Source organism: Danio rerio, chromosome 22 (assembly GCF_052040795.2).
Source record: "Danio rerio strain M-AB ecotype USA chromosome 22, GRCz13ab, whole genome shotgun sequence".
Classification (NCBI taxonomy): domain Eukaryota; kingdom Metazoa; phylum Chordata; class Actinopteri; order Cypriniformes; family Danionidae; genus Danio; species Danio rerio.
In genome coordinates this window covers 22,465,382-22,490,773 of record NC_141042.1, presented here as the reverse complement: position 1 = coordinate 22,490,773, position 25,392 = coordinate 22,465,382, and the positions used below count along the sequence as shown (strand labels likewise).

General features: G+C 35.2%; 2 protein-coding genes across 6 annotated transcripts in view; both read left to right on the top strand.

Annotated features, from left to right (window-relative positions):
* gna11a (guanine nucleotide binding protein (G protein), alpha 11a (Gq class)) overlaps window positions 1–21,519 on the top strand; it is a 49,813-nt gene extending 28,294 nt beyond the window's left edge. The window contains exons 2-8 of one of the 4 annotated variants that reach the window (NM_001045036.2): window positions 258–436; window positions 798–952; window positions 3,118–3,246; window positions 3,538–3,666; window positions 14,505–14,634; window positions 17,182–17,335; window positions 17,448–17,638. In NM_001045036.2, the coding sequence (NP_001038501.1) occupies window positions 258–436; window positions 798–952; window positions 3,118–3,246; window positions 3,538–3,666; window positions 14,505–14,634; window positions 17,182–17,335; window positions 17,448–17,638 (1,067 nt within the window). Of the gene's footprint in view, window positions 1–251; window positions 437–797; window positions 953–3,117; window positions 3,667–14,504; window positions 14,635–17,181; window positions 17,336–17,447 lie in introns of all 4 variants that reach the window. The other 3 variants (XR_015521261.1, XM_087303028.1, XM_087303029.1) reach the window with 3 other exon arrangements.
* Window positions 21,520–24,076: 2,557 nt separating this feature from the next.
* The window catches only part of tle5 (TLE family member 5, transcriptional modulator), a 56,268-nt gene continuing 54,952 nt past the window's right edge, over window positions 24,077–25,392 (top strand). The window contains exon 1 of one of the 2 annotated variants that reach the window (XM_087302491.1): window positions 24,077–24,484. In XM_087302491.1, the coding sequence (XP_087158617.1) occupies window positions 24,458–24,484 (27 nt within the window). In that variant the 5' untranslated portion in view covers window positions 24,077–24,457. The remainder of the gene's footprint in view (window positions 24,485–25,392) is intronic. The other variant, NM_200423.1, reaches the window with a different exon arrangement.

Below are 25,392 nucleotides of genomic sequence, written 5' to 3'. Positions count from 1 at the left end.
GCGTTTAACTGCTAAAACATTCTCCAATAAACTTTTGTTTATAAATGTTTTAGTTTATGTAATCTTAAAGTTTTGTACAATAAAGAAAATCTGTAGTAGTGTTGCTACCTTTAAGGTTGCAAAGGCTTTTAATGCATCTATTTTTAATTTGGATTTATTTAATTTGAAAAACTATTTATTAACTAACGACAATATCCAAACATCAGATAATAACCCTCTTTTTTAACACCTGTGTCTGTTTTGCTCCTCAGGGACAGGCGAGAGCGGCAAGAGTACGTTCATCAAACAGATGCGCATCATTCACGGGACGGGCTACACCGACGAGGACAAGCGCGGTTACACCAAACTCGTCTACCAGAACATCTTCACCTCCATGCAGGCAATGATCCGCGCCACCGAGCACCTCAAGATCCCATTCAGATTCGAAGACAACAAGGTGAGCGCTGCACACTTACAATCCCAGCCCTTATCATCGCTTTGATGCGCGTCAAGATGCAAATCAAACCCAGATAGGCCATAAACGTGGCTATAAAAAGCACTACAAGGCTCGCCTGTAAATTTTATTGCTGTCACACCACGGTGAGCTGTCTTTTGTACAGGATTATGGTTAATTATTCCCATGTTTAGTTTTTTTTTGCTTTTAAAGAATCAGTTAATATTTCCTAAAGAAGATCCTTAAAGTTTAACTCCACACGACTTGTGGCCTAGTTGGTTGCGAACTGCTCTGGAAGTCATTAGTATTACACAGCTGTCAAGTCGTAAAATGGGTTGTGTTTTTATTGTGTCTTTATCTGCAGAAAAACGCTCTGCTGGTGCGAGAGGTCGATGTCGAGAAGGTTTGCTCTTTTGAACAGCCCTATGTTGCTGCAATTAATAAGCTCTGGATGGATCCGGGCATCCAGGAAGCATACGACCGCAGGCGAGAGTACCAGCTCTCTGACTCCACTAAATAGTAAGTGTGTGTGTGTGTGTGTCGTCATTTGCTGCTTTTAGGTTTATTGCTTTTAAAATGAGTCTTTGAATCTCTTTTTGAGGTCAGTTTATGTGTCTGAAAGCATGTCATAGATGGGCAAGTACTGTTTTAAAAGGACATTTCACCCAAAAATTACCTAATTATATAATTAGTCTAAACTTTCAGTTCATTAAAGATTTATAAAGTGATAACTGGATCAAACACAAGTCTTTGAGGGTCAAACAATGAAACAAAGTTGCCTTAAATGGCAAATATTCATTTTTGGGCCACCTATAACTTAAAAGGGATAGTTCACCCAAAAATTAAAAAAAAACTCTATTCACCATCAAGTGGTTGCAAATCTTTGTGTTTTGTTGACAAAAGAAGATATTTTGAAGCATGTTGAAACCTGTCATCCATAATAGGAAAAACATTGATATAAATAATAGGAAAAAAAGATGGTGTAGAATTGTTTAGATTATAATTTTTTGTTTTTAAAAAACAAAAGCTCAAATGGGTTTGGAGGAGAAAGTGGAGGAAAAATAAATAATAGCAATGACATTTTCATTATTTGGGTGAACTCTCCTTTTAAGGCCCATTCACACTAATAAAGATAACTATGTGTCCACACCAATGGCCAATAATGTTCAATGTGCTGTTTTGTATTGTTGCTTTAATGGCTTAAGCTCTTTAACATTAAGATTCATCAGCTGGGAAAAAAAATCTCAAAATAATTCAAACTTGATTATTTATCTGTGTCTTGTTTGTGGTTTAGTTGAGTTGTAAATTAGTTTCACTATTCTCGTGACACTTAAAGACTGTTAAAACTATATAGTTATAGTTGTTGACACTACTGTGAATGGGCATTTACAATCTCTTTGTTGTTGTTGTTAAAAATTGTGTAATTAGATCATCACACCCACACTGAATTTATTTATTGGATTTGTGTTCAATATCTTCCGAACTTGAATTTTTGTAGAACACAAAAGACAACATTTTTAAGAATCCATTGCATTGAATCAATAGTAAGCAGTGTCTGTCATGATGCAAAAATAAATCCTTAATCCTTAAAGAAACCAGTTATTTTTGCAGTTTCTTCTCAAGACAATAACAGGAAAAAAGGCAGAATCGTTTATCTTATTTACCTTTTTTCATTCTGGTTACCTTTATTTTTGTAAAGAGTAAACTGTTTAAGTGAATAAAAATGATCAAGTGGATATATGAATGTCAATCAGTTTTATACTACCTGACAAAAGTCTTGTCGTCGATCCCAGTTGTAAGAGCAACAAGTATTAACTTGACTTCTAGTTGATCATTTGGAAAAGTGGCAGAAGGTACATTTTTCAGATGAATCATCTGTTGAACTGCATCCCAATCATCACAAACACTGCAGAAGACCTATTGGAACCTGCATGGACCCAAGATTTTCATAGAAATCAGTCAAGTTTGGTGATGAAAAAATCATGGTTTGGGGTTTCATTTAGTATGGGGGTGTGCGAGAGATCTGCTGAGTGGATGGCAACATCAACAGCCCGAGGAATCAAGACATTGTTGACAATTATTGAGCGTGTCTGGAGTAAGATGGAGGAGGCATTGAAGATGAATCCAAAGAATCTTAATGAACTCTGGGAGTCCTGCAAGAACACTTTCTTTGCCATTCCAGATGACTTTGTTATTGAGTTATTTGAGTCATTGCAGAGATGTATGGATGCAGTCCTACACGCTCATGGGAGTTATACAACAATATTAATTCTTTGTCCACTGGAGCATGACTTTATATTCTATACTGTACATTATTTATGTTAAGTGACAAGACTTTTGTCTAAGCAAAGTCAGACTTTATTGTCCTAATTAAATAATTAAAAATCAAGACATGGTCATATTTTATTTTGGTAAATTAGGCGTAATCTAGAGGCCTTTGCCTTTTATGTTAGCCACTTTTGATATCAAATTAAGTAGAAGTCAAGTTATTATTTGCTGTTTCTATAACTTGGATGAGGGACAAGACTTTTTTTTTAGTTAGTGTAGTTTATACATAAATATTTTAAATCTTCTTTTTTTTTTTTCAACTCTATCTGGAAAATATAAAAATGGGCAAATTCCGTGTGGGTCTGACTGTATATTTCTGTATATACACGTGTACATTTACTCTGTTCGTCCCACAGCTACCTTAACGATTTAGAGCGTATATCATCTCGGGGATACATGCCCACCCAGCAGGATGTACTGAGGGTCCGAGTGCCCACAACTGGCATCATAGAGTATCCCTTTGATCTGGAGAATATAATCTTCAGGTATCGGCAATCCACGGCACACAATTCCTGCCGCTGCTGTTTCCTGACCTTTAACCTGCTGCTGCAACTGCACTGCTGCCTTCCCTGATCGCATTCTCACCTTTGTTGTTGTTGTTTATTTGCAACTTTTTTTTTTTTTTTTTGAGGTGCTCTGAGTAAGCAGAAGGTTGTAGGGTCGCATCTCTGGATCCTGAGTGTGGCGTTCCTTTTCTGAAGCTTTTTAATGGATCTGCTGCCATGCTTGATTCTTTCTTTTCTTCCTTTTCTCTCCCCGTTTCTCCTTGTCTCTAGCTATCTAAGTGATTTGGAGCGTATCTCAGACCCGTCGTATCTGCCGACTCAGCAAGACGTGCTTAGGGTTCGCATCCCTACCACAGGGATTATCGAATATCCCTTCGACTTGCAAAGCATCATTTTCAGGTAGATCCTAATGTCGGAGAGGACTAATTCTCCACCGGTTTGAATGTCTTGATGTTTGTAGCTTTGATCTTGGCCAGATGAACGAATGTGTTTTGATCCATTGTGATGTTGTTAATGGCTGTTCATTTCCTTTTTAATCATTAACCTCTTTGCGTCAATAACTTCATTAACAATCATGCATTTTAGTTTTTGTCTTTTTTATGCATATAATATTCTGGGTTCTGTGAAATTTGTTTAACCGTAAGGGGGTCTTGCTTATCCTAATCAAAGCCAGGTTCTTGGGTCGAATTTAAGTAGAAAAACTGAGGGGTGTCAACAGCTTTCGTGCAATAATAATTTTTATGAATTGTATGTACAATATTATATTTTTATTTCATATAAAATAATCTTATCAGATAGCCTACTATGTTAGCTGTGCAATCTGACACAATGACACAAATCATAAAAATGAAGCTTCTTTATTTTGGTCTCTTGACAAGACAATATCTGAAACAGATCTTAAATGGTAGGGATTGAGCCAATGGAAGGTTGTGTGACTTATTTAACAAACTTATTTTCTTAAGTCGTGTAAAACAAAAAATTACAAACTGAAATAAGTATAGTTTGATTATATGGTTTGGAATTGGATGTTTTATGAGATCATTTACATTTTGTTGTGATTTAATTTGCATTTAAGCTATATTATAGTTTATTATACATTCAGCTAAATGGGTGCTTGCCAAAGAAATTCAAAAGTACTTGACTTTTTAGTTTTTTGTTCTCGTTTTGTTTTGATTATAAGATGTTTTAAAAATGCTTGAATTTTTTTTACAAAAGACACTTAATAAGGTCAGATTAAGATAGAAAATGAGCATCCCATGCATTTCCAACAAACTCAAAACACTGGGAAAGAAACTCAACACAGTAGAATATAGAAATCACACTGCCTGCTAACATTTTTGGAAGTGTAGACAGACAGAACACGGAAGTATATAACATGTAAATAAGCGGGCTGATTTTGACATTAATCCGGATAAATTTGAAGACGGTGTCTAAAAACGCTCCATGTCCGAACTATTGTTTTCAAATTTTTTTTCATCCACACTAAAAGACTGAAAACGCGTTTATGTACCATGCATGCAAACAATCATAAGACGCTTTTACCCGTGTAGTATTTGCTTGCCATTTATTTACTTACCATCTATAAAATGTTGCTGCAAAATGTCGCAACTGTCGTCTTCTTCCGCCGCTGAACAGCTCCCAGTAAACATTCCATGTCCTTTGAAGAGAGACAATATGAAGCATGTGTTAACAGATATTAGTCATTAATAAAACTCTCAAAACGTGCGGCATCCACAACATCTGCTTTACGACGTCCTCCACTATGTTAGCTGAATTGGTAACAACTATGTCAAATGACTAAAATGCGTCATCGTTTTCAAAAACCTAAGTTTTTTCAATACTTTGGAGTTTTCAAAAAAGATGCGATTCTGTTTCCTAAAAATCTTCGAGTGGACGGAAGGCCAAATTGGAGAGAAAAATGCATTTTTAAACAAAAAAATTATTAGTGTGGACATGACCTGAGGGAAGTGCTGACTGTAGTGCTCGCAGGTCAGCAATATGAGGTGAACTTTTACCTGTCATTTAGATGAACTCTTTTGCATTACTGACTTGAAACTTGTGAATGTGAGTACAGAATAACTCTGTGTACAATATTCCTCAGTAAGTTAAGCAGTCAGTTGTGTAGTGCTACAACCTCCGAAGATAGACACTGTCCCCCAATTACCAATGTGACACCAATTGTACAGATTTCAATTTAGTATTTAATTTATTATTCCTTCTTTTTTACTATTAATTTCTTTACAATATCACAGTGGCTAAGTAGTTAGCACTGTCACCTCACTGCAGGAAAGTTGCTAGTTCAAGTCCCGGCTGGGCCAGTTGGCTTTTGTTTGTGAAGTTTTCATGTTCTCTCCCTGTTCACGTGGGTTTCCTCTGTGTTCTATCTCCCCACCCCAGCATAGTCCAAAAACATGCGATATAGGTGAATTGAATAAACGAAATTGAATAAACTACAGTGTATGAGAGCATGTGTGAATGTGAGAGTGTTGTGTGTTTCCCAATACTGTGTTGCAGCTGAAAGGGCATCTGCTGCATAAAACATGCACTGCAGAAAACATGCCGGTTCATTCCGCTGTGGTGACTTCTGACAAATAAGGGAATAAGTGGAGGAAAAATGAATGAATGAATATCGCTCCCAAGCAGCCTCCCACTGGGATCTAGTGCCTGCTTCATGAGAAATATATTTAAGGGCTGCTGTGTTACATTTATTAAAAATTAAAGTGGAAAAATATATAATTCCATCTAGGAACAAATCATGAATTGGGGTCATAAAATCACAAGTCTGGTTGTATCTTCTAGTCAGAAGCTAACACTTGTAAAGAAGAAAAATCCCACACCTGACTGTAAATGAACACTTCTGGAAAAAAAGAAAAGATACACGCATCACCCCAGCTGAAAGGAGTTAAAAATATCAGCAAAAATACAATGTTTGGCATTTCTACTCAATTTAACAAGGTCCAAGTAAATAAAAAAAAGTAAATGTTTATTTATTATAACCATTTTGTTTTTTTTTTCTGTCATAACTACCTATTTAAATACCTAAACCATTCAGAAAGTGAAATAGATTTTGATTTTTTTTTTCACTCCTAGTAATGCCAGGCCTAGGTACCATCACAAAATTAAATTCAGCAAAAATCAGTTTTAATCATTTGTATTAAAAATAATAATTGTATTCTTCATTCTTTGACAATAGCTACACAAAAGCTCAGAGTCCAGAACGCCAACTAGATCACACACACAGCTGAGCATTAGCACACAGCCAGGAGTTTCAGCTCAGGACTATGAAGGGGAGGGGGGGACGATTACGAACAGCAGGTGATGCACCAACAACAAGCCCCTTCACAACCCCCCTGTTCAGATGAGATGAGAGAGAAAGCCTCTGAAGAGAGCCAATCACAAAAGCCCACCAATCGATTGAAAGCCAGCGTGTCAAACCCCTCCTACGCACACCGATGCCAAAAATAACTTCACTCTTAACATGAAGAAAAAAATCTCCCTCAATGTTTATTGAGAATTTCAAACAAACACTCACTTCCAAACAACTGCGAACGGTGGCTAGGTCACATTCCATCTAAATTATGGTGCGTTTTTTTTTTTTTATGGGTCGCATATTATTACATGCAGATGAACTGTAGAGGGTGTGTTATGCAATACAGGTGAAGTGTTTCGGTTAAAGCCATTCAATTCAAGTTTATTTGTATTGCACTTTTTTATGATGCAAAACATTTCAAAGCAGTTTTACAAACAATTAAGGGTAACGTGGTTATTATAGCTTACTGTTCAAATAATGCCCGTATTGCAGAAGTGTAATCATGCATGTAATGACAGTATTCAAGCAGAATGAACGTGACTAAGGTGTTAAATGAATACATTCTGTGATCATGATTGTGGTGTTGGATCATTTCTTATCTAAAACCGATCTGGTATAATTTCTAGCTACCTGGATCCAGATGTAGAAACATAATGCAATTGGACACAAATCAGTGTAGCTACTTTTCATGACATTTTGAGCAAAATATCTAGTAATATGTCATCCGGTACATTATTTGGATGCTTCCTTAATGAAATACATCTTTAATCTCGATTTAAATTCAGTATATCTGTAGACTTTTTTTCAGAGATTTCCGAGCCAAGTTTTAAAACACTCGTCTTGCTTTTGTGTTTTTTGCTAGAAGTCTTGAGATTTGCAACCTTAAAGGACTAGTTCACCCAAAAATGAAAATGACCCCATAATTTACTTCAAGCTGTCCTCTGCTTGTAGGCCTTTTTTTTCCTCTTTCAGACAGACACAATAGTTTTTAATTTTATCTTGCTCTTCCATGCTGTATAAGGTCCTGATCACACCAAATGCGCTTGTTGCATTGAGAGGTGCATCTTTTGAATAGTTTTCTAATGGCTGCAAGCATTTTTGCACTACTTATGGGCCTTGCACGCCTCGCATTTAACCGCCTGCTGCACCTTGTGCTTTTGCCATTGCACACTGTGCGCCCGCAGTTAAAAAAAATCCACTCTGAACAGAAAAAACGCATTACGCCAGTCACGTCTTTTTCATTTTCCAATCAAATGAAATCAGAGGCGGGGTTTCCATTGAGTTGACAGCAGAGTTTGTGTTGTCACAACGACTACAAAGACTTTAAAAAATAGAGGAGACACTTGTGGTCGCTGTTTTGAGTTATCCGAAGCTTCACATATCTTAAATATCACCATATTATTCAGTATTACAATTGTAACCGTATCAACAGCAATGATCGCACACAACATGCCGCTTATTCAGTCGTTGCCTATTAACATAAAACACAGTGCATTTCTTTTCTTTTTTCTTGTCAACAAAAACTGCAGTGTGATGCACTTCGCGTTTTTACAATGGAAAATTGCGTTCTGTGTGATCTTTGCTGGTTTTTGCTAGAAGTCCCGAGTTTTCCAACCTTAAAGGACTAGTTCACCCATAAATGAAAATTACCACAATTTTTTTACCATGTTTCTTAAGCCATGTAATTTTTTAATGTAATTTATGTAATTTTTTTAGATGAACAGTGTTGTTTTAATTTTATCCTGCTTTACTCTATAAGGCCTATATCACACCCAATGCACTTTTTGCATTAGAGGCCGACACAATCTCACGGCAATTCGTAACTTTTTGATTGGGTGGCTAATTCATATAAATTTGTACGATCTAATTTGTACAATTTAGTACGATTTGCTCATCACACAATGGCGGTTGGGGTTTGGGTGCCACACCTCCTATTTAAAGTCATACATTTTCATACGACTGAACTCGTACGAATTAGCCACTAAACTGAAAAAACGTAAAATACATAAGTTTCCTCGTGAGATCAGGCTGGAGAGGTGCATCTTTTGAATGGTTTTCTAATGGCCGGCAACATTTTGCGTGTTGCTTATGGGCCTTGCTCGCCTCGCATTTTAACCGCCTGCTGGGTTTTGCGTTTTGTTATTGTGCACAAGGTGCCCGCAGTTTTAAAAAAATCAACTCGCAGCGATAAAAAAACAAAATGCATAATAGAGGCAAAATAAAAATAGAGGCGGGTGTTCCATTGAGGTGACAGTAGGGGTTTGTGTTAAGACAACTACACAGACTTTTGAAGATGGAGAAGAGACTTGTGGCCGCTATTTTGAGTTAAGCTTCACATATCTTGAATATCACGATATTATTCAATATTACAATTGTAACAATATCAACAGCAATGATCGTACAAAACCTGCAGCTTATTCAGTCGTTGCCTAGAGACATAAAGCACAGCGCACATATTTTTTTTCTTGTCAAAAACGGGAGATTAGTGCGCTTTGTCATTTTCAGAATGGAACAGTGAGAAGATGTGATCGGCCCCTTTAATGGTTTTTGCTAGAAGTCCCGAGTTTTTAAAGGACTAGTTCACCCAAAAATTTTAATTTCCACATAGTTTTTTTTTCACCCTTAAGCCATGTAATTACATGTCATTTATGTAATTATGTAATTTTTTTTTTTAGATGAACAGTGTAGTTTTCAATTTCATCCTGCTTTTCCATACTGCATAAGGCCCTAATCACACTGAATGTGCTTTTTGCGTCGAGAGGCGCATCTTTTGAATGGTTTTCTAATGACTGGCAATGTTTTTTTCTTTTACAACAGAAGACAACAATAAACAAGAAAACTAGTTGGTTTGGCGTTACTGTATAACATTATAATGTATAGTACTCTTACAATATAATGTGCATTTGGATATCACTGGATGATTGGAGTTATTGGAGTTTATCATTTAAAAAAAAAAAGTGAAATATGTCCGTTACAAAAACAAATGGACCTATTAACTCCATGTTGGCACCCAAAAAATAATTCCTGTAATTATTTACTCACCCTCTACTTACTTCAAAACATTTTGGAGTTTCTTTCCTCTTATAAACACACACACAAAAAAGTAGTAAAAGTATGTTGATAACCAGTAGCCGCTGACTTTAAAAAAAAAAAAAAAGAATATTATGGATGTCAATGGCTACTGGTTTCCAACATTCTTCAAAATATCTTCAATTGTGTTCAACAGTATAAAGATATTCAGTGTATTGTCTGAGTAAATGGAGAGTGTGCTAACCTGTACGGTTCAACGCTAAACTCGCTGAACTCCAGATTCAGTATGAAGGTTGAGTTGTCTTCCTCTAGAGTACGAGCGCTTATCCTCGTAAGTAGGTCAGCTGTACCTCCTGCAGGAACGGAGGCTGAAGAGGCTTTATTTTAGGTTGTAGCTCCTGAAGGAGTCCATTTATCAAAAGCTTTACGCACCGGCCGCTAGAGACTGAGCTAGCTAGACTGTGTTGCCTACATAAAGTAAAAGGCTTCTCTTATGTTTTCCGCTTACCGAGTACAGGTGCGATAAGGGGAAAATAATGGTCGAGCAGAGAATTGCTCTGATTATTCCTGTGTTTTAGCTGGAATCTCTGGTGAGTTTGTTTCTGTGCGTTAATTTAAGAGCAATGAGCGTTAACTGACTGACTGCTGAGAAGGGAATGGCCTGTATTGTAATACACTTTGAGCTTAGGGTTTGTTTACATTAAGATTGAATACAAAAAAACGCAATTCTTGCTTTAATGATTCAAAGCATGTTATTATATATTTGTTACTAGTGCTGCACAATATATTGTTTCCGCATCGATATCGCAGTTTGATCGTTTGCACAATATATTGTTTCCGCATCGATATCGCAGTTTGATCGTTGCAAGTTTTTTTTTTTTTGAAGCCTGTGACTGTGTGAGAGTTTAAAACACATTCAGGCATTAGAAATTGTACCGTTTGTAACTTTGAAAAATTAATAACAATTAATTTTGTTGATTTGTTTATAAAATGAAGACTATGCAATATTATTTTACATTTAGTTAATTACTGTATCCCTGAAAACATTTCGACTATTGTGAAAAAAAATAAACCGTTTATTAAATTAGCATATTTTTCTGTATTGAATTTATCTGTGTAAATAGGTTATTATAGGTTGTTTATTATATTTTATGCAAATGCACTAAATCATCTCAATCAATCTAAAATTATAGATTTTTTACATTTTATGCAACTCATCTAGTGAAATTGTATTTACATCACAATATATATATATATATATATATATATATATATATATATATATATATATATATATATATATATATATATATATATATATATATATATATTAATTAAAGCATCATATTTCAAAACATTGCTAGCATTTGTAGCATGTTGGGATGTTAAAATTAGCATGTTAGCAGGATGCTAAGACGAGATTGATGACCCCTGCTTTAGAACATTGTTAGCATGTAGTTAGCATTTTAACATGTTTCAAATAAGCTACTATAAAATTGGTAGCATGTTTTTAAACTTCGCCGTCATATTTTAACACATTTCAACATTAATATTTTGTTAAAGCTATGTAAATAGTAATGTTTTAGACATTTAAAAGCCCTGGCTTACTTTTAAAACATAACCACCAGTGATTCAGTGCTAAAATGTTTTTAACATGGCTAGCAGGTTGAAAAACATTAGGATGTTTTGACACGTTGTTTACATGCTTGTTCAGCCCATTTGTCATGCTAGCCAAAAATGAGAGTCACTTTCAATTATTTCATGATTGTCAACTGAAGTAAAGGTGTGAAAATATTTGTTTGCAACAAAAGAATGCTAGCTATGAAACTAGCATTAGCAAGACAAAGGAGGCTGGTATTTCATTCAGAAATGTTTTGAATGTCTTTTCCACCACATACTGTTAGCAAATACATACTTTGAGAACTGCCAAACTACCATCATATAAATTTTTCTCAATAACATACCATGACCGAATCTCTTTTTTTCTTCTTTTTTTTTCACCTTCGAAATGTGTATCTGTTTTTCCATCTGTCCCGGGGCTTTACTAATTTTCTGCCAAAGTTTGTGAACACTCGCTCATTCACCCTATCCGTCATGTTCGTCTCTCTCCTGTGCATGGATGTTTCTAATCCCTGTTTGCATCTGAAACTCTGCAGTTCTCTTTTGGTTTGTGGCACATCTCTAAATGTTTGAGTTTTAGTTTTGCTTCCTTTTATGAAATGCACAGCTTACAGTGATTTGTTCGCATCGCATACATATTTATCGAACAGTTGATACCTGGAAACAGCACAATGTCATTGCTTAATTTGCGCATGTTTGTGAGAACGAATGCCAGAAGTAATGCGATTAACCACATGGGTTTCCTGCCAAAATTTTAATATAATGATAACCGACATGTGATTTTTGATCTAATTTGGTACGCCAAGTGGTTTTCATCCTTAAGTATGCATTTATTGGCAGGCTTTACTAGATTTGATTTAAAGAGATAGTTCACCCAAAATGCAAATTCTGTTATCATTTACTCTGCCTCGACTTGTTCCAAACCAGTTTCTCTCATCACAAAAGAAGAAATTTTGAAGAAGTAAGACTCCCATAGAATTTTTTTTCCTTACTATATGGATATTAATGAAAACCGGTTGCCAAAAATCTCCAGAAAATCTTCTTTTGTCTTTGAACGAAAAAACAAACTCATAAAGGCTTGGAATTTAGAGTAAATTTGCCTCTGAGTGAACTGTCACTTTAATAAACAGCGACTCTAATTTCTCTTTGAGAAAACTACAAATATTTTTCACAAGTGTTTTCTCAAAAGCTTAATGTAAATGTAGTCTCAACTTTTTCAAGTCATTTTAATTGAGAGCCCATGTTGGAGACCATATGTAACACTGGCAGAGTAGATAATGTTAACAGTGTTCAACTAAATACAGAGTATTTCAACAAAATAAAATTGTAAAAATGTTAAAATTCTTTATATAATATAACTGCAGTTAGGTCTGTCACAATAATCAATATGTCAGCTTATCACACAACACATAGACATGACCTCGATCATTTCCAATGATGCAATACACACTAACTGGCTACTTTATTAGGTATTCCTTACCAGGTTAGACTTCCTTTTGCCTTCAGAACTGCCAAAATTCTTTGTGGCATTGATTCAACAAGGTACTGGAAAATTCCTCCGACATGTTGGTCCATATTGCCATGATAGCATCACACAGTTGATGCAGATCTGTCGGCTGCACATCCATGATGTGAATCTCCCATTCCACCACCTCCCAAAGGGGCTCTGTTGGATTGAGGCCTGGTGTCTGTGGAGGCCAATTGAGTACACTGAACTCATTGTCATGTTCAAGAAACTAGTCTCAGCACTTTATGAGAAGAGGCGTTATCCTGCTGGAAGTAGCCATCAGAAAATGGGTATGCTGTGATCATAAAGGGATGGATGTGATCTGCAACAATACTCCGCTAGGCTGTGGCGTTAAGATGATGTTCAGTTGGTACTAATGGGCTCAAAGTTTGGCAAGAAAATATCCCCCACACCATTACACCACCACCACCAGCCTGTACCATTGATGCATGGCAGGATGGATCCATGCTTTTATGTTGTTGATGCCAAATTCTAACCCTACCATCCGAATGTTGCTGCAGAAATCAAGACTCCTCAGACCAGACAATGTTTTTCCAATCTTCTATTGTCTAGTTTTGGTGAGTCTGTGCAAATTGTAGCCTCAGTTTCCTGTTCTTAGCTGACTGGAGTGGCCTCCGGTGTGGTCTTCTGCTGCTGTAGCCCATCTGCTCACTGAATATTTTCCCTTTTTATGACCATTCTTTGTAATCCCTAGATATGGTTGTGCATGAAAATTCCCGTGAATCATCAGTTTCTGAAATACTTGAGACCAGCCCGTCTGGCACAAACAAACATGCTAGCTCAAAGTAACTTAAATCAGCTTTTTCCCCATTTTGATGCTCAGTTTGAACTGCAGCAGATCGTCTTGACCATGCCTACATGCATTGAGTTGCTGCCATGTGATTGGCTAATTAGAAATTTGCCTTAACCTCGGTGCAATAGCCTAGTGGTTAGCGCGTAGACATATGATGCAGTAGCACTTTAGGGTGTCTCAAGAGCAAAACCCGGCTCGAGGACATTTCCCTTCCCTAACCCCTCTCTCTCCCACTTCGCTTCCTGTCTGAAATACTGTCCTATCCACTTAATAAAGGCAAAAAGGCCAAAAATAAATCTTTTTAAAAAAGAAAAGAAATTTGCCTTAACTTGCAATTGTACCTAATAAAGTGGCCACTGTACATACATAATTAGTTCTAGCAACATTTAGCTGATTGTGCAACATCTCCATCTATATTTAAGTGTCAAAGTCAGTATGGTTAAAAACACTAGTATTTACTATAAATTACTATAGTATATTTTTATGTGGGTTTTTGAAAACTGGAAATAGATCTGGTAGCAGATATTGCAGTCTCTGTTACATTTTATCTTGCACTTTTTTTGTTAATATTTATTATTATTTATTTAGGATATGCGCTTTTACATTCTGATTCCAATGATTTATTGTTAAAATAACTATAATTTAAATAATCTTATGAATAAAACGTGTTCTTTGGAAGAGTGTAGTTGCATTGTGATGCTGTTATATTGTCATTCTGGCATTATATAATGAGTAATTTTGTTTATTGCAGTATGTTTTGCTATATATGCAAAGTGCTATATATTGTACAACAAAAGAAAAAAAAAAGATATCGTGACAGACCTAACAGCAGTATACAAGTTCTCGCCATGAAAATAGCCATAGAGGCTGACATGACGTTAAACAAACAATCAAATAATGTTTCTAACATGACGTTTATATTAGTTTTGTGTACTCATACATTGTCTCTGTCTCAGGATGGTGGACGTCGGAGGCCAGAGATCAGAGCGCAGGAAGTGGATTCACTGCTTTGAGAACGTCACATCTATCATGTTCCTGGTTGCCTTGAGCGAATACGACCAGGTCCTTGTGGAATCTGACAACGAGGTTATTATTATTATAGACTAATAATTGATTACAATAGAACAGCAAATCAGCATGTAAGAATGATTTCTGAAGGATTGTGTGACGTTGAAGACGCTGGAAATTCAAGTTTGACAAAAAGCAACCAAAAAATTTGAATAGTAGAGATGCTCCAATTAGGGTTTTTGCAGCCGATCCCAAGTACCAATTCTTCGTCATAGTGATCGGCCGATACAGAGTACTGATTCTGATGCTTCATAATGCAATAAGCACATTTTCTCTCCAAGTGTGATACTTAAGTAGAGATCTCGCCTTACCTAAGAGAATTATTAAGGATGTTGCATATAATCCCTTTAACAGGTCTATTATAACAAAGACCATCACTCATGCAAGTCACGCCAAAAGACGGGTCACACCGCATCTGTATATATTTTAGCTGTTGTGACGCGAGCACATAAACTGCTAATGCCTCCACACATCGTGTACCTCCTCACGTGTTGTGACTGTGCAAGCTTCCTCTGCTTGTAAACTAATAAACAAACCCCTGCAGTCGGTTGATGCCGATCGATCGGAGCATCCCTAGTGAATAGTAATAATATTTAACAATATTAATGATGTTATTGCATTTATTGTTTTGTAAATGTGTTTTTTTCCAACTATTTGAGCACTATCACATATGTAGTGAGTCAAATTAGTGTTTTAGTTATACGTGTATTGTGTGTGTAACAAAGATACTAAATATAAACATTTGAATAAATATACTTTATTATTTTAATAACTATAATAACAAATCATATTTTATTATTATTATTATTGTTACTATTATTATATCTTTTTATTAACACAACATATAAAGAAGGAATATAATTAAATGTATGTTTGTAAATAAATGTATTATAACCATTACTATTATTCTTATTATTATTAATAATATCATAGACTAATAATTGATCACAATAGAATAAAACATCAGCAAGTAAGGATTGTGTGATGCTGAAGATGCTGAAAATTTAGGTTTAACAAAAAATGTAAATGGTAATAATATTTAACAATTTTAATGATGTTGTTGCATTTTTTATTTTGTAAATATGTATGTTTCCAAATATTTGAGCACTATCACATGTAGTATGAGTCGAATTAATATTTTAGTTGTATGTATATTGTGTGTGTGTGTGTGTGTGTGTGTGTGTGTGTGTGTGTGTGTGTGTGTGTAAAACAAAGATACTAATAATAAACATTTTAATAATACTACTTTATTATTTATTATTATTATTATATTTTTATTAATTTTATTATTTTTATTATTTATTATAACTATTGCTGTTATTATTATTATTATTATTAAAGACTAATTATTGATCACAATAAAACAGCAAATCAGCATGTATTGATTGCATGATGCTGAAGTTGCTGAAAATTCAGGTTTGACAAAAGACTACAACCAAAAAGAATTAAAATAGTAATAATATTTAAAAAATATTAATGATGTTATTGCATTTGTTTTGTAAATGTGCATGTTTCCAACTATTTGAGCACTATCACATATGTAGTATGAGTCAAATAAGTGTTTTAGTTATGTGTATTGTGTGTGTAACAAAGATACTAAAAATAGCCATTTTAATAATAATACTTTAATATTTTAATAACTATAATAACAAATCATAATTTAGCATTATTATTATATTTTTTATTAACACAACATATAAACAAGGAATACAATGAATTAAAAGTATGTTTGTAAATAAATTTATTATAACCATTATTATTATTATTATTATTATCAATATTATTATAGAATAATAATTGATCACAATAGAACAGCAAATAAGCAAGTAATTATTGTGTGATGCTGAAGATGCTGAAAATTTAGGTTTGGAAAAAAAAAAGGTAAAAAGTGAAAATATTTAACAATATTAACGATGTTGCAGTTTTTATTTTGTAAATATGTATGTTTCCAGCAATTTGAGCACTATCACATATGTAGTATGAGTCAAATTAGTATTTTATTTATATGTATATTTTGTGTGTGTGTCTTTGTAACAAAGATACTAATAATAAATTAATAATAGTACTTTATATTTTAGTTATAATAACAAATTATCATTTATTATTATTATTATTATTATTATTATTATTATTATTATTATATTACCACAACATATAAACAAGAAATATTATGAATTAAATGTGTTTCTAAATTAATTGTATTACAATTAACAATTTATATATTTAATTATTTTATTACAATTACTTTATTATTATTATTAGTATTATTTTAATTAGTTCGAATAATTTATTGCCATAAATATGAAAATCTCTAAATGCAGTACAAATCATTTTTATTCATATCTAAAAAAAATTGTGCGTAAATCAAACTATATTTTTTGTTTTATTTGATATACATTTTGCTAATTTTATTTTATTTTTTCAACCAGTTACTTAATTACACTATCCTAAAAATGATAACGGTGTGAGTATGTTAGGAAATTTTAATGGATTTAAATTTGTTCAATAATTTTATATTCCAGTCAGTTTTATTATGATGCGTTTGTTTGTTTTTGAAACTTGCAGAATCGCATGGAGGAAAGCAAAGCGCTGTTTCGCACAATCATCACCTACCCCTGGTTCCAGAACTCCTCCGTCATTCTGTTCCTCAACAAGAAGGACCTTCTAGAGGAGAAGATCCTGTGCTCTCACCTGGTGGACTATTTCCCTGAATTTGATGGTAAAAGCCTTTAAACAAAGCCTACACTGACATCTTGTGGATAACTAGAGAACTCCATCCACTTCTCAGCCTCTCCGGGCTTCAGTCAAAATGTTTGCTTGTTTTCCTTCAGGTCCACAAAATGACGCCCAGTCAGCCCGAGAGTTTATCCTGAAGATGTTCGTGGACCTGAACCCGGACAGCGACAAGATCATCTACTCGCACTTCACCTGTGCCACAGACACCGAAAACATCCGCTTCGTCTTCGCAGCGGTCAAGGACACCATCCTGCAGCACAACCTAAAAGAGTACAACCTAGTGTGAAACAGAGAGCGATTAAAAAAGAAAACAGCGAGACACCTGCAGCCCGAAAGCACTACACACCTCACATGCAGAAACACCTTCACCCTCATTAGGCACTGGATCTCCACTTAGTCCTTTTCTTTGCCTGTTTTTTTTCCTCCCGTCCTGGTTGTCGACCCCTCCAGTTGATAGCTTTATCATCTACTCTTCCTCCAACAACGAAGGCTGTGCTGCCAAACCGGTGCCTAATGACAAAAGAGCACTTGTTTGCTCTGTAGACGGGCTGCAGGTGGGCTCTACCTGGTACGAACTTGACGAAAAGTCTTTGGTGTTCGTCCGTAACCAAGACTTGGGCGACATTCGCGAAGGACTTCACCTCCAATCACTGAATATAACCAAGTGTTAGTCGTGCGATCACATGCTTTAACACTAGAGGTGGAGGTGATGATTGATTTAATACTATTTTAGGAGTGATTTCCCATCACTACTTGAGTACTTGGAGAATACCTGTTGTTGTTTTTTTCTTCTGTAAAATGAGGAACGAGTTACGAAAGTGGTCACAGTGTAATTTCAGTCCCCGAAAACACCCAGTTCGCTTTGTATCTGCTAAATTTATCATTTAGGGAGCGAACTGTTTCCCACATTTGCCAGTATTGGGTGTTTAATCGAGTCTAATTAAAGGGATCCAGCTAGTATTCAAAGATTTAGTAGTGGAAGATTGTGATTTGTTTACATGGTTCGTCACAAATCGGTTTTTGAATCTGAAGGAATCAAATAAAACGCCTTTCCCAGTTGATTCGTTCGATATCCAGTGATTTGTAGACATGTTCGTTTTTGTTTTTTTAACGCAGTACAACACAAAAGTGCTATATACGGTGATTTTTATTTATGTAATTTATGGACCAGATGTGTAATTAATCGGACTCCTTTTTTTCCGCGTGAGTGCACTACAACGAAAGCGGCAACCGAGTCCCTACTGCTGTAAAAAAATAAATCCATTGGCAAGTGATCTCTTTGGTATTTCGTAAATTGATTGTCGCCATTTTTTGTTTCTTGAAAACGGGAAGTTGAATTTCCGTTTCATAGACGTCGCTTTATGCAAATAGGAAATTGAGAATTTTATCAGTGGTTGAATTCTTGACTGGTCTCTGCTTGCGTTGTTTTTTTGAGAGCGCGCTCTCTGTTTCGTAGTACCATATCTTAGTTCTCGCTTCATATTTGGCTTTTTTAGATTCTGTAGCTATAGCTGGCTTTTTTTGGGGGGGTGGGGAGGGAGTAGTTACGGTGTAATTCAGGTGAGTTTTCATACTTTTCATTACAAGGGCTAATTGTGGGTGTTGAATGAAAGGACTCTATGAAGACTATAGAGCAATAGGTACGCAGAAGTGGGGATGTGAATCAGGGATGGCGCCGGTAACGCCATGGGAGTTGCCATTTTTCCGTAGGTTCAGCTTGCAGTGCATCCAGGGAGCCCCTTTTGTAAAGCCTTCAGAAAAAGTATGCAATTTCTTGCAGCAATTTTACATTGCTTCCGTAAGCTGAGGGATTAAATATAAACGATTTACTGAATGGCGTTGGTGTCGCTGATTTCTTTGCTCTGTTTGCTTTTGGGGGCCTTAGAAGTGTTGCCTTTTAGTTCCGTAAGAATGCAATTCCTTGCCACAACTTTGTTGACTCCGTCATCTGGGGGATAAAGGATTGTGTTTTACTCTGGAGGTGTTGCGCATTGTTCTCAATGTTTGTTTTTGGGGACTATGATGGTAACGTTTTTGAGTCCCACAAGAACCCATTTTTTTACCGCAACTTAGATTCTGTAACCCGAGGGATATCGTATAAACATTATACTCTGTGGCGATGGTTTCAGACATTTATATTTGGTAGTGGGAGCTATGACATTATCATGTTTAAGTCCCGCAAAAACAAAATTTCTTTCTGGGTGTTTTGATTCTGTAAGCTGTGGGATAAACAAATGAACGTTTAGCCAGTGATTATGTCGCACATTTTTTTGCGATGGTATTTCTAATTAGCCTCACAAGTATGGAACATCTTGCCACAACATTAGATGGGTTTCAATTCTACATGGTGAGGGATGAAGCATTAACAATTTGCCCTGACTTTAGTGGCGCACTTTTTTGCGATAGCTTTGGGGGTCTTGATGGTGTTGTTTTTGTTGAGTCCCACAATTATGCTACATCTCAGCGCTACTTCACATGAGTTGTTTCGATTCTGTAAGCTAAGGTATGAAGTATTAGCATTTTACTTTGTCGCTCATTTTTCAACGGTTTCGTTTTAGGGTCCGTGACGGTATCACGTTTGAGTCCCAGTTTACACATTTAACGTACACCTTTTTAGCCCATCGGCTATGCATTTATCGCACACTAGCACTCATACAGTCTTATTGGCTTTGTTGTTTCTGTTATCGAAACAAAATGGCTGCAAATTGAAACGATTTCAAATCGAACGATCGCTTATTGTTGCATTTCATTCGAATGTATTTTTGAAGGTTCATGATGAATTGCGTTGTTTTGTACTTTATACACACATTTTCACCCAATCACAGCTGTATATTTGCTGATTTCACTATTCCTCAGCAATCTTTAGTGCATTTTATGACTTGTTTGCCAAATTGCGAAACTTCAGTTCGATCCCCCCGTGCCAGGCCAGTTAAGCTGATTTTTACTATTTTTTTTTTTCCACTCAAAATTTGCATACCGTCATGCTAGTGGGCGTGGCTTAACTCTCCATTTTAAAGTGTATGTTTACTTGGGTGGAAAGGTACTGTCAGTTGTCATATGCCAGAATTTCAAAGGTTTCCTTGTATGCATAGCAGACTTGCAAATTATGACGCCGTTTCTGAACATGTGAAGCTTGTAAATATGGCTTTCGTTTTAAAGGGCTAGGCCTAATCTGAGAAACGCTTTGTTTTATTAGTTTTTAACACTAAAGTCACTCTTTTTTGCGAACATTAAAATCAAATTGCGTTATAAAGCACTGCGTTCAAGGGTCATTCTTAACAAGTTTTCCTCCCTGGGTTAGTTAATGCACTGAAACTACTCGGCAGTAATGGAGCTAACTCCGCTGGTGTGACCTATCTGTTCCTCCAAACTTGTTCCTGGTACTCGAGATGAGAGATGCAGACACTAATGAATAGAAATGACGCTTTGGCTTGACGTGATGGATGCGTACAATATGAAGCTATCTTTACTTTCTTTTTTTCGGATGTTGATGCATTACCTGAACACTTGTATGTAGGACACTTTAATATAATACATTTGTTTTTGATAAAGATAATTTTTTTGTGTAGTGGTGTATAAAATCAAAGTATTGTATTACTTTGTAATGTATTTCTTGTTCAGTTGGTTGCTCTTTTTTTTTTCTTTTTTTTTAAGCATACCAAATGTAAATGATGTACTATATTGAGTGTGCCAATCCCTTTGATTTGTAGAGCCAGACTCTTTACAAGTGCCAATGTTGTGGAAATCATTTAAAAAAACAAAACAAAACAAAAAAAGGACTTGTGTATTTTATGGTCCGGTTTTTAAAAACAAATAAACATTAAGTATGTGATTATGGTAAACACGCAACAGGAAGAGGACAATTTTATTCTGTATTTAGGATTAAAGATTACAAACTGCTGTTTTTAAGAGAAATGACATTTTAATTGCATGTGTTTGTTTTCGGTGGAGAGGGTCGGGAAAAGAAATCGTATTAACGCGCAACCCTGCTGACAAAGGGGCTTAATTATTGTTCATTTACAGTATTTTAGACATATTTCTCTTTTTGTATGTTTCATTTCAACCACTGTTGCCTGAACCTCATTCATACATGAAAATGACTTTCATAGCCTTCTCCTTTAAAGAAAAAAATATCCATTTTAAATTGGAATAAAATTTGTTCCTATACCTTTGGGTCTGTCTTGAACCTTTGTCTGTCTTAAGTTGCCTCACAGATATATTATCTGGCTTTATTATACAGAATCACATAATGATGTTTTATCCTCATGTTAGATCATGCATACATAAAGACCGTGCGCGTGCGTGTGTGTGTGTGTGTGTGTGTGTGCGCATATAGGTTGAATATATGATTTTGATCTAAGTATATGTCTGATTAACAATTATGTAGAGCAAAGACATTTACGTATGAAAAAAAACTTATTGGAATACTGTATAATAACTTAATTATGAATTATTTATATAGTATATTTACTAAAGTTTTGTTGTAAGAAAAATATAATGTAAACTAAAACAAGCAACAACTTAAGATATGAGGTATAAAATATTTTGTCAAGCAAAAATATTAAAAGAAAATGGAAATACAGTACATTATCATTATATATATATATATATATATATATATATATATATATATATATATATATATATATATATATAAATAGAGAATCTAATTATTCTGAATATATGACAAAAATAATATGCATGCGCATATATATATATATATATGTATGTGTATATATATATATATATATATATATATATATATATATATATATATATATATATATATATATATGGGGTGCATAATATATTGTTATAAATAGTGAAACGATATATTGTGCAGCCCTAAATATATATATAGCAATAGTCACATCACAAAATTTCAAGAGATTTCAAGTTCATTTAAGCCATTTGGATTCAAAAGATTATAACATTCCCTGCTATAACAATTATATGAGATTCAATTGATTTGACTTTGTTTATAAATAGAAGGAAATTTATATAAATTATATAACATTGAAGAAAAATATATAAAGTATGTATTTATAAAAAGAAGACACTGTTATAATTTCATTATTCAATTTCTATATCTATATATCTATCTCTCTCTCTCTCTCTCTCTCTCTCTCTCTCTCTCTCTCTCTCTCTCTCTATATATATATATATATATATATATATATATATATATATATATATATATATATATATATATATATGCTATGCATATATATATATTTTTAGGTACACCTTTCAAACTGCTCAACGCAAATTTCTAATCAGCCAGTCACATGGCAGCAACTCAGTCCATTTAGCCATGTAGACATGGTCAAGACAATCTGCTGCAGTTTAAACGGCATCAGAATGGGGAAGAAAAGTGATTTAAGTGACTTTGAACGTGGCATGGTTGTTGGTGAAAGACGGGCTGGTCTGAGTATTACAGAAACTGCTGATCTCCTTTCATTTTCACACACAACCATCTCTAGGGTTTACAGAGAATGGTCCAAAAAACAAAACATCCAGTGAGTGGCACTTCTGTGAGCGCAAATGCCTTGTTGATGCCAGAGGTCAGAGGAGAATGGCCAGACTGGTTCCAGCTGATAGAAAGGCAACAGTAACTCAAATAACCACTCAACACAACTGAAGTATGCAAAAGAGCAACTCTGAACAAACAACATGTCCAACCTTGAGGCAGACAGCAGCAGAAGATCACGCCGGGTGCCACTTCAGTCAGCTATGAACAGGAAACAGGCTACAATTCACAGTCTCAAAATTGGACAATAGAAGATTGGGAAAATGTTGCCTGATCTGATGAGTCTTGATTTCTGCTGCAACATTCGAATGGTAGGGTCAGAATTTGTCGTTAACAACATGAAAGCATGGATCCATCCTGACTTGTATCAATGGTTCAGGCTGGTGGTGGTGTAATGGTGTGGGGGATATTTTCTTTGCACACTTTGGGCCCATTACTACCAATTGAGCATTGTGTCAATGCCACAGCCTACCTGAGTATTGTTGCTGACCATTTTTCATCCTTTTTAGACCGTTTTCAACAGTTAACTGTTATAATTATCTTCTGATGGCTACTTCCAGCAGGATAACACGCCATATTATAAAGAGGGAATCATCTCAAACTTGCTTCTTGAACATGACAATGAGTTCACTGTACTCAAATGGCCTCCACAGTCACCAGATCTCAATCAAATAGAGCACCTTTGGGATGGGGTGAAACGGGAGATTCGCACAGGGATGTGCAGCCAACAAATTTGCAGCAACTATATATATATATATATATATATATATATATATATATATATATATATATATATATATATATATATATATATATATATATATATATATATATAATGCTTTTGTTGTGTAATATTTTACAGATTTATTTCTTTTTGAATATTTTCGGTGATCTATTTTGAATTTATTTGTAAATATGTTAATTTTTTTAATATTAAACTTAACTTGTACAATTATTTACATTGATGTAGGTTCTGCTTTGCTAAAAATTAATAATTATGCTAATAAAACAATTATACCTGTATGATTAATTTAATATATTAACTGTATGAATACATTTTATTGTATTCGATGTTTACACAAAAAGTTAAATATATATATATAGCTTATTAAACACCAAAAAATATATAATAATAAACGAGAGAGAGGGAGGGAGGGAGAGAGAGAAAATAGCAACAGCAGCACAGCAGCCATCAGCTCCCAAACTCCAGTTCATCTCTCCCCCAGCCGCCGCTCGATCATTTCCTCCAACCAGAGAGCAGAGAAAGAGAGAGAGAGAAACACACACACCAGCCCTTCATCACAGCTCATTCCCAACCAGGAAAGCGAAGGAAAGACGCCACAGCAGATCCAGCAAATCCTCCCCTGCTTGTTTTTTTCTTCCATGGCGAAAGCGCGTTAAAGAGTGCGGCGCACATCAGCCTGCTTTATCGGCATCGCAGCGGCGCGGAGCTGCCTGTAGCTGCCGGAGGAGCTTCAGCTAACAAAGAAAAACACGAAAATAAACGTCTGCTGAGCAAACCGCTTCCCTGTTCCTTCACGACCACAAGGCAAGAGCCCGAAGACCAAAACTGACATGATGTTTCCACAATCCAGGCACTCGGTGAGTGGAAATCGAGCGGTTTGTGTTGGTGTTGTTTAGCTGGATCGAGCTTAGCATTGACAGGAGAGGAGGCATCCGTGTGTGCGCGTGTTGAAACTTATCGCTGAGGTGAAAGATTTAGCATTTTGTGATGCTTCTTGATTCCTAGAGCACACGTTTTATCTTGAAATCTACTGTTTTTTTTTTATTTTTGGCCGTGGATGAGTGTGTTTTTAAACGGGAACAGAGTGTGTGTTGTGTGCTTGGAGAGTGGTTGTGACATTTAACAGTTTTGTGTGGATTCTGTGCTAATGTATGCAAGTTTCGGTCATAAGCCTGCTAAATGTGGTGTGTTTTTAGTATCCATTTGGTTTGTTTGTACTTTTGCAGTGGTTTATTTATGTGTATTATGTTTAATGAGGTTTCATAGTATCACAAAGCATGTTTATGTTGACATTTCAGGATGTGATGGTGGATTTTGTATTAATTTATGCTAGTGAGGTAACGTTGGTTTGCATTCACACATTCAGACTTTCTCTTTAATAATATCAGTTCAAAAAAGGATTACTTGCTCATTTTAAACAGGGAAATCATATTCAAATCATCCAAAATTGTTCACAGTCAAATAAAAAGTGCTTATGTTGTTTTAAAGTCGTTTTCACATATGATTTCAGACTGAATATTCTAAGTACCATGGTAAACATTATAGGGAGCATGTAACAAGTTGTGTCTGAACAAATGTGCAAATATAAAACCAAATGTACTTAATATTTAAGCTAGTTTAATTACAATCCTCCTAAATGGTGTCTTTTTAAATATCCATTTAGCTTGGTTGTACTTGAAATTACGAGATACTGTCAGAAGTCTTGTTTATGTTGACATTTCAGTGACGCGTATCTACTGGAGGATTTTGTGTTTATATGTGGAAC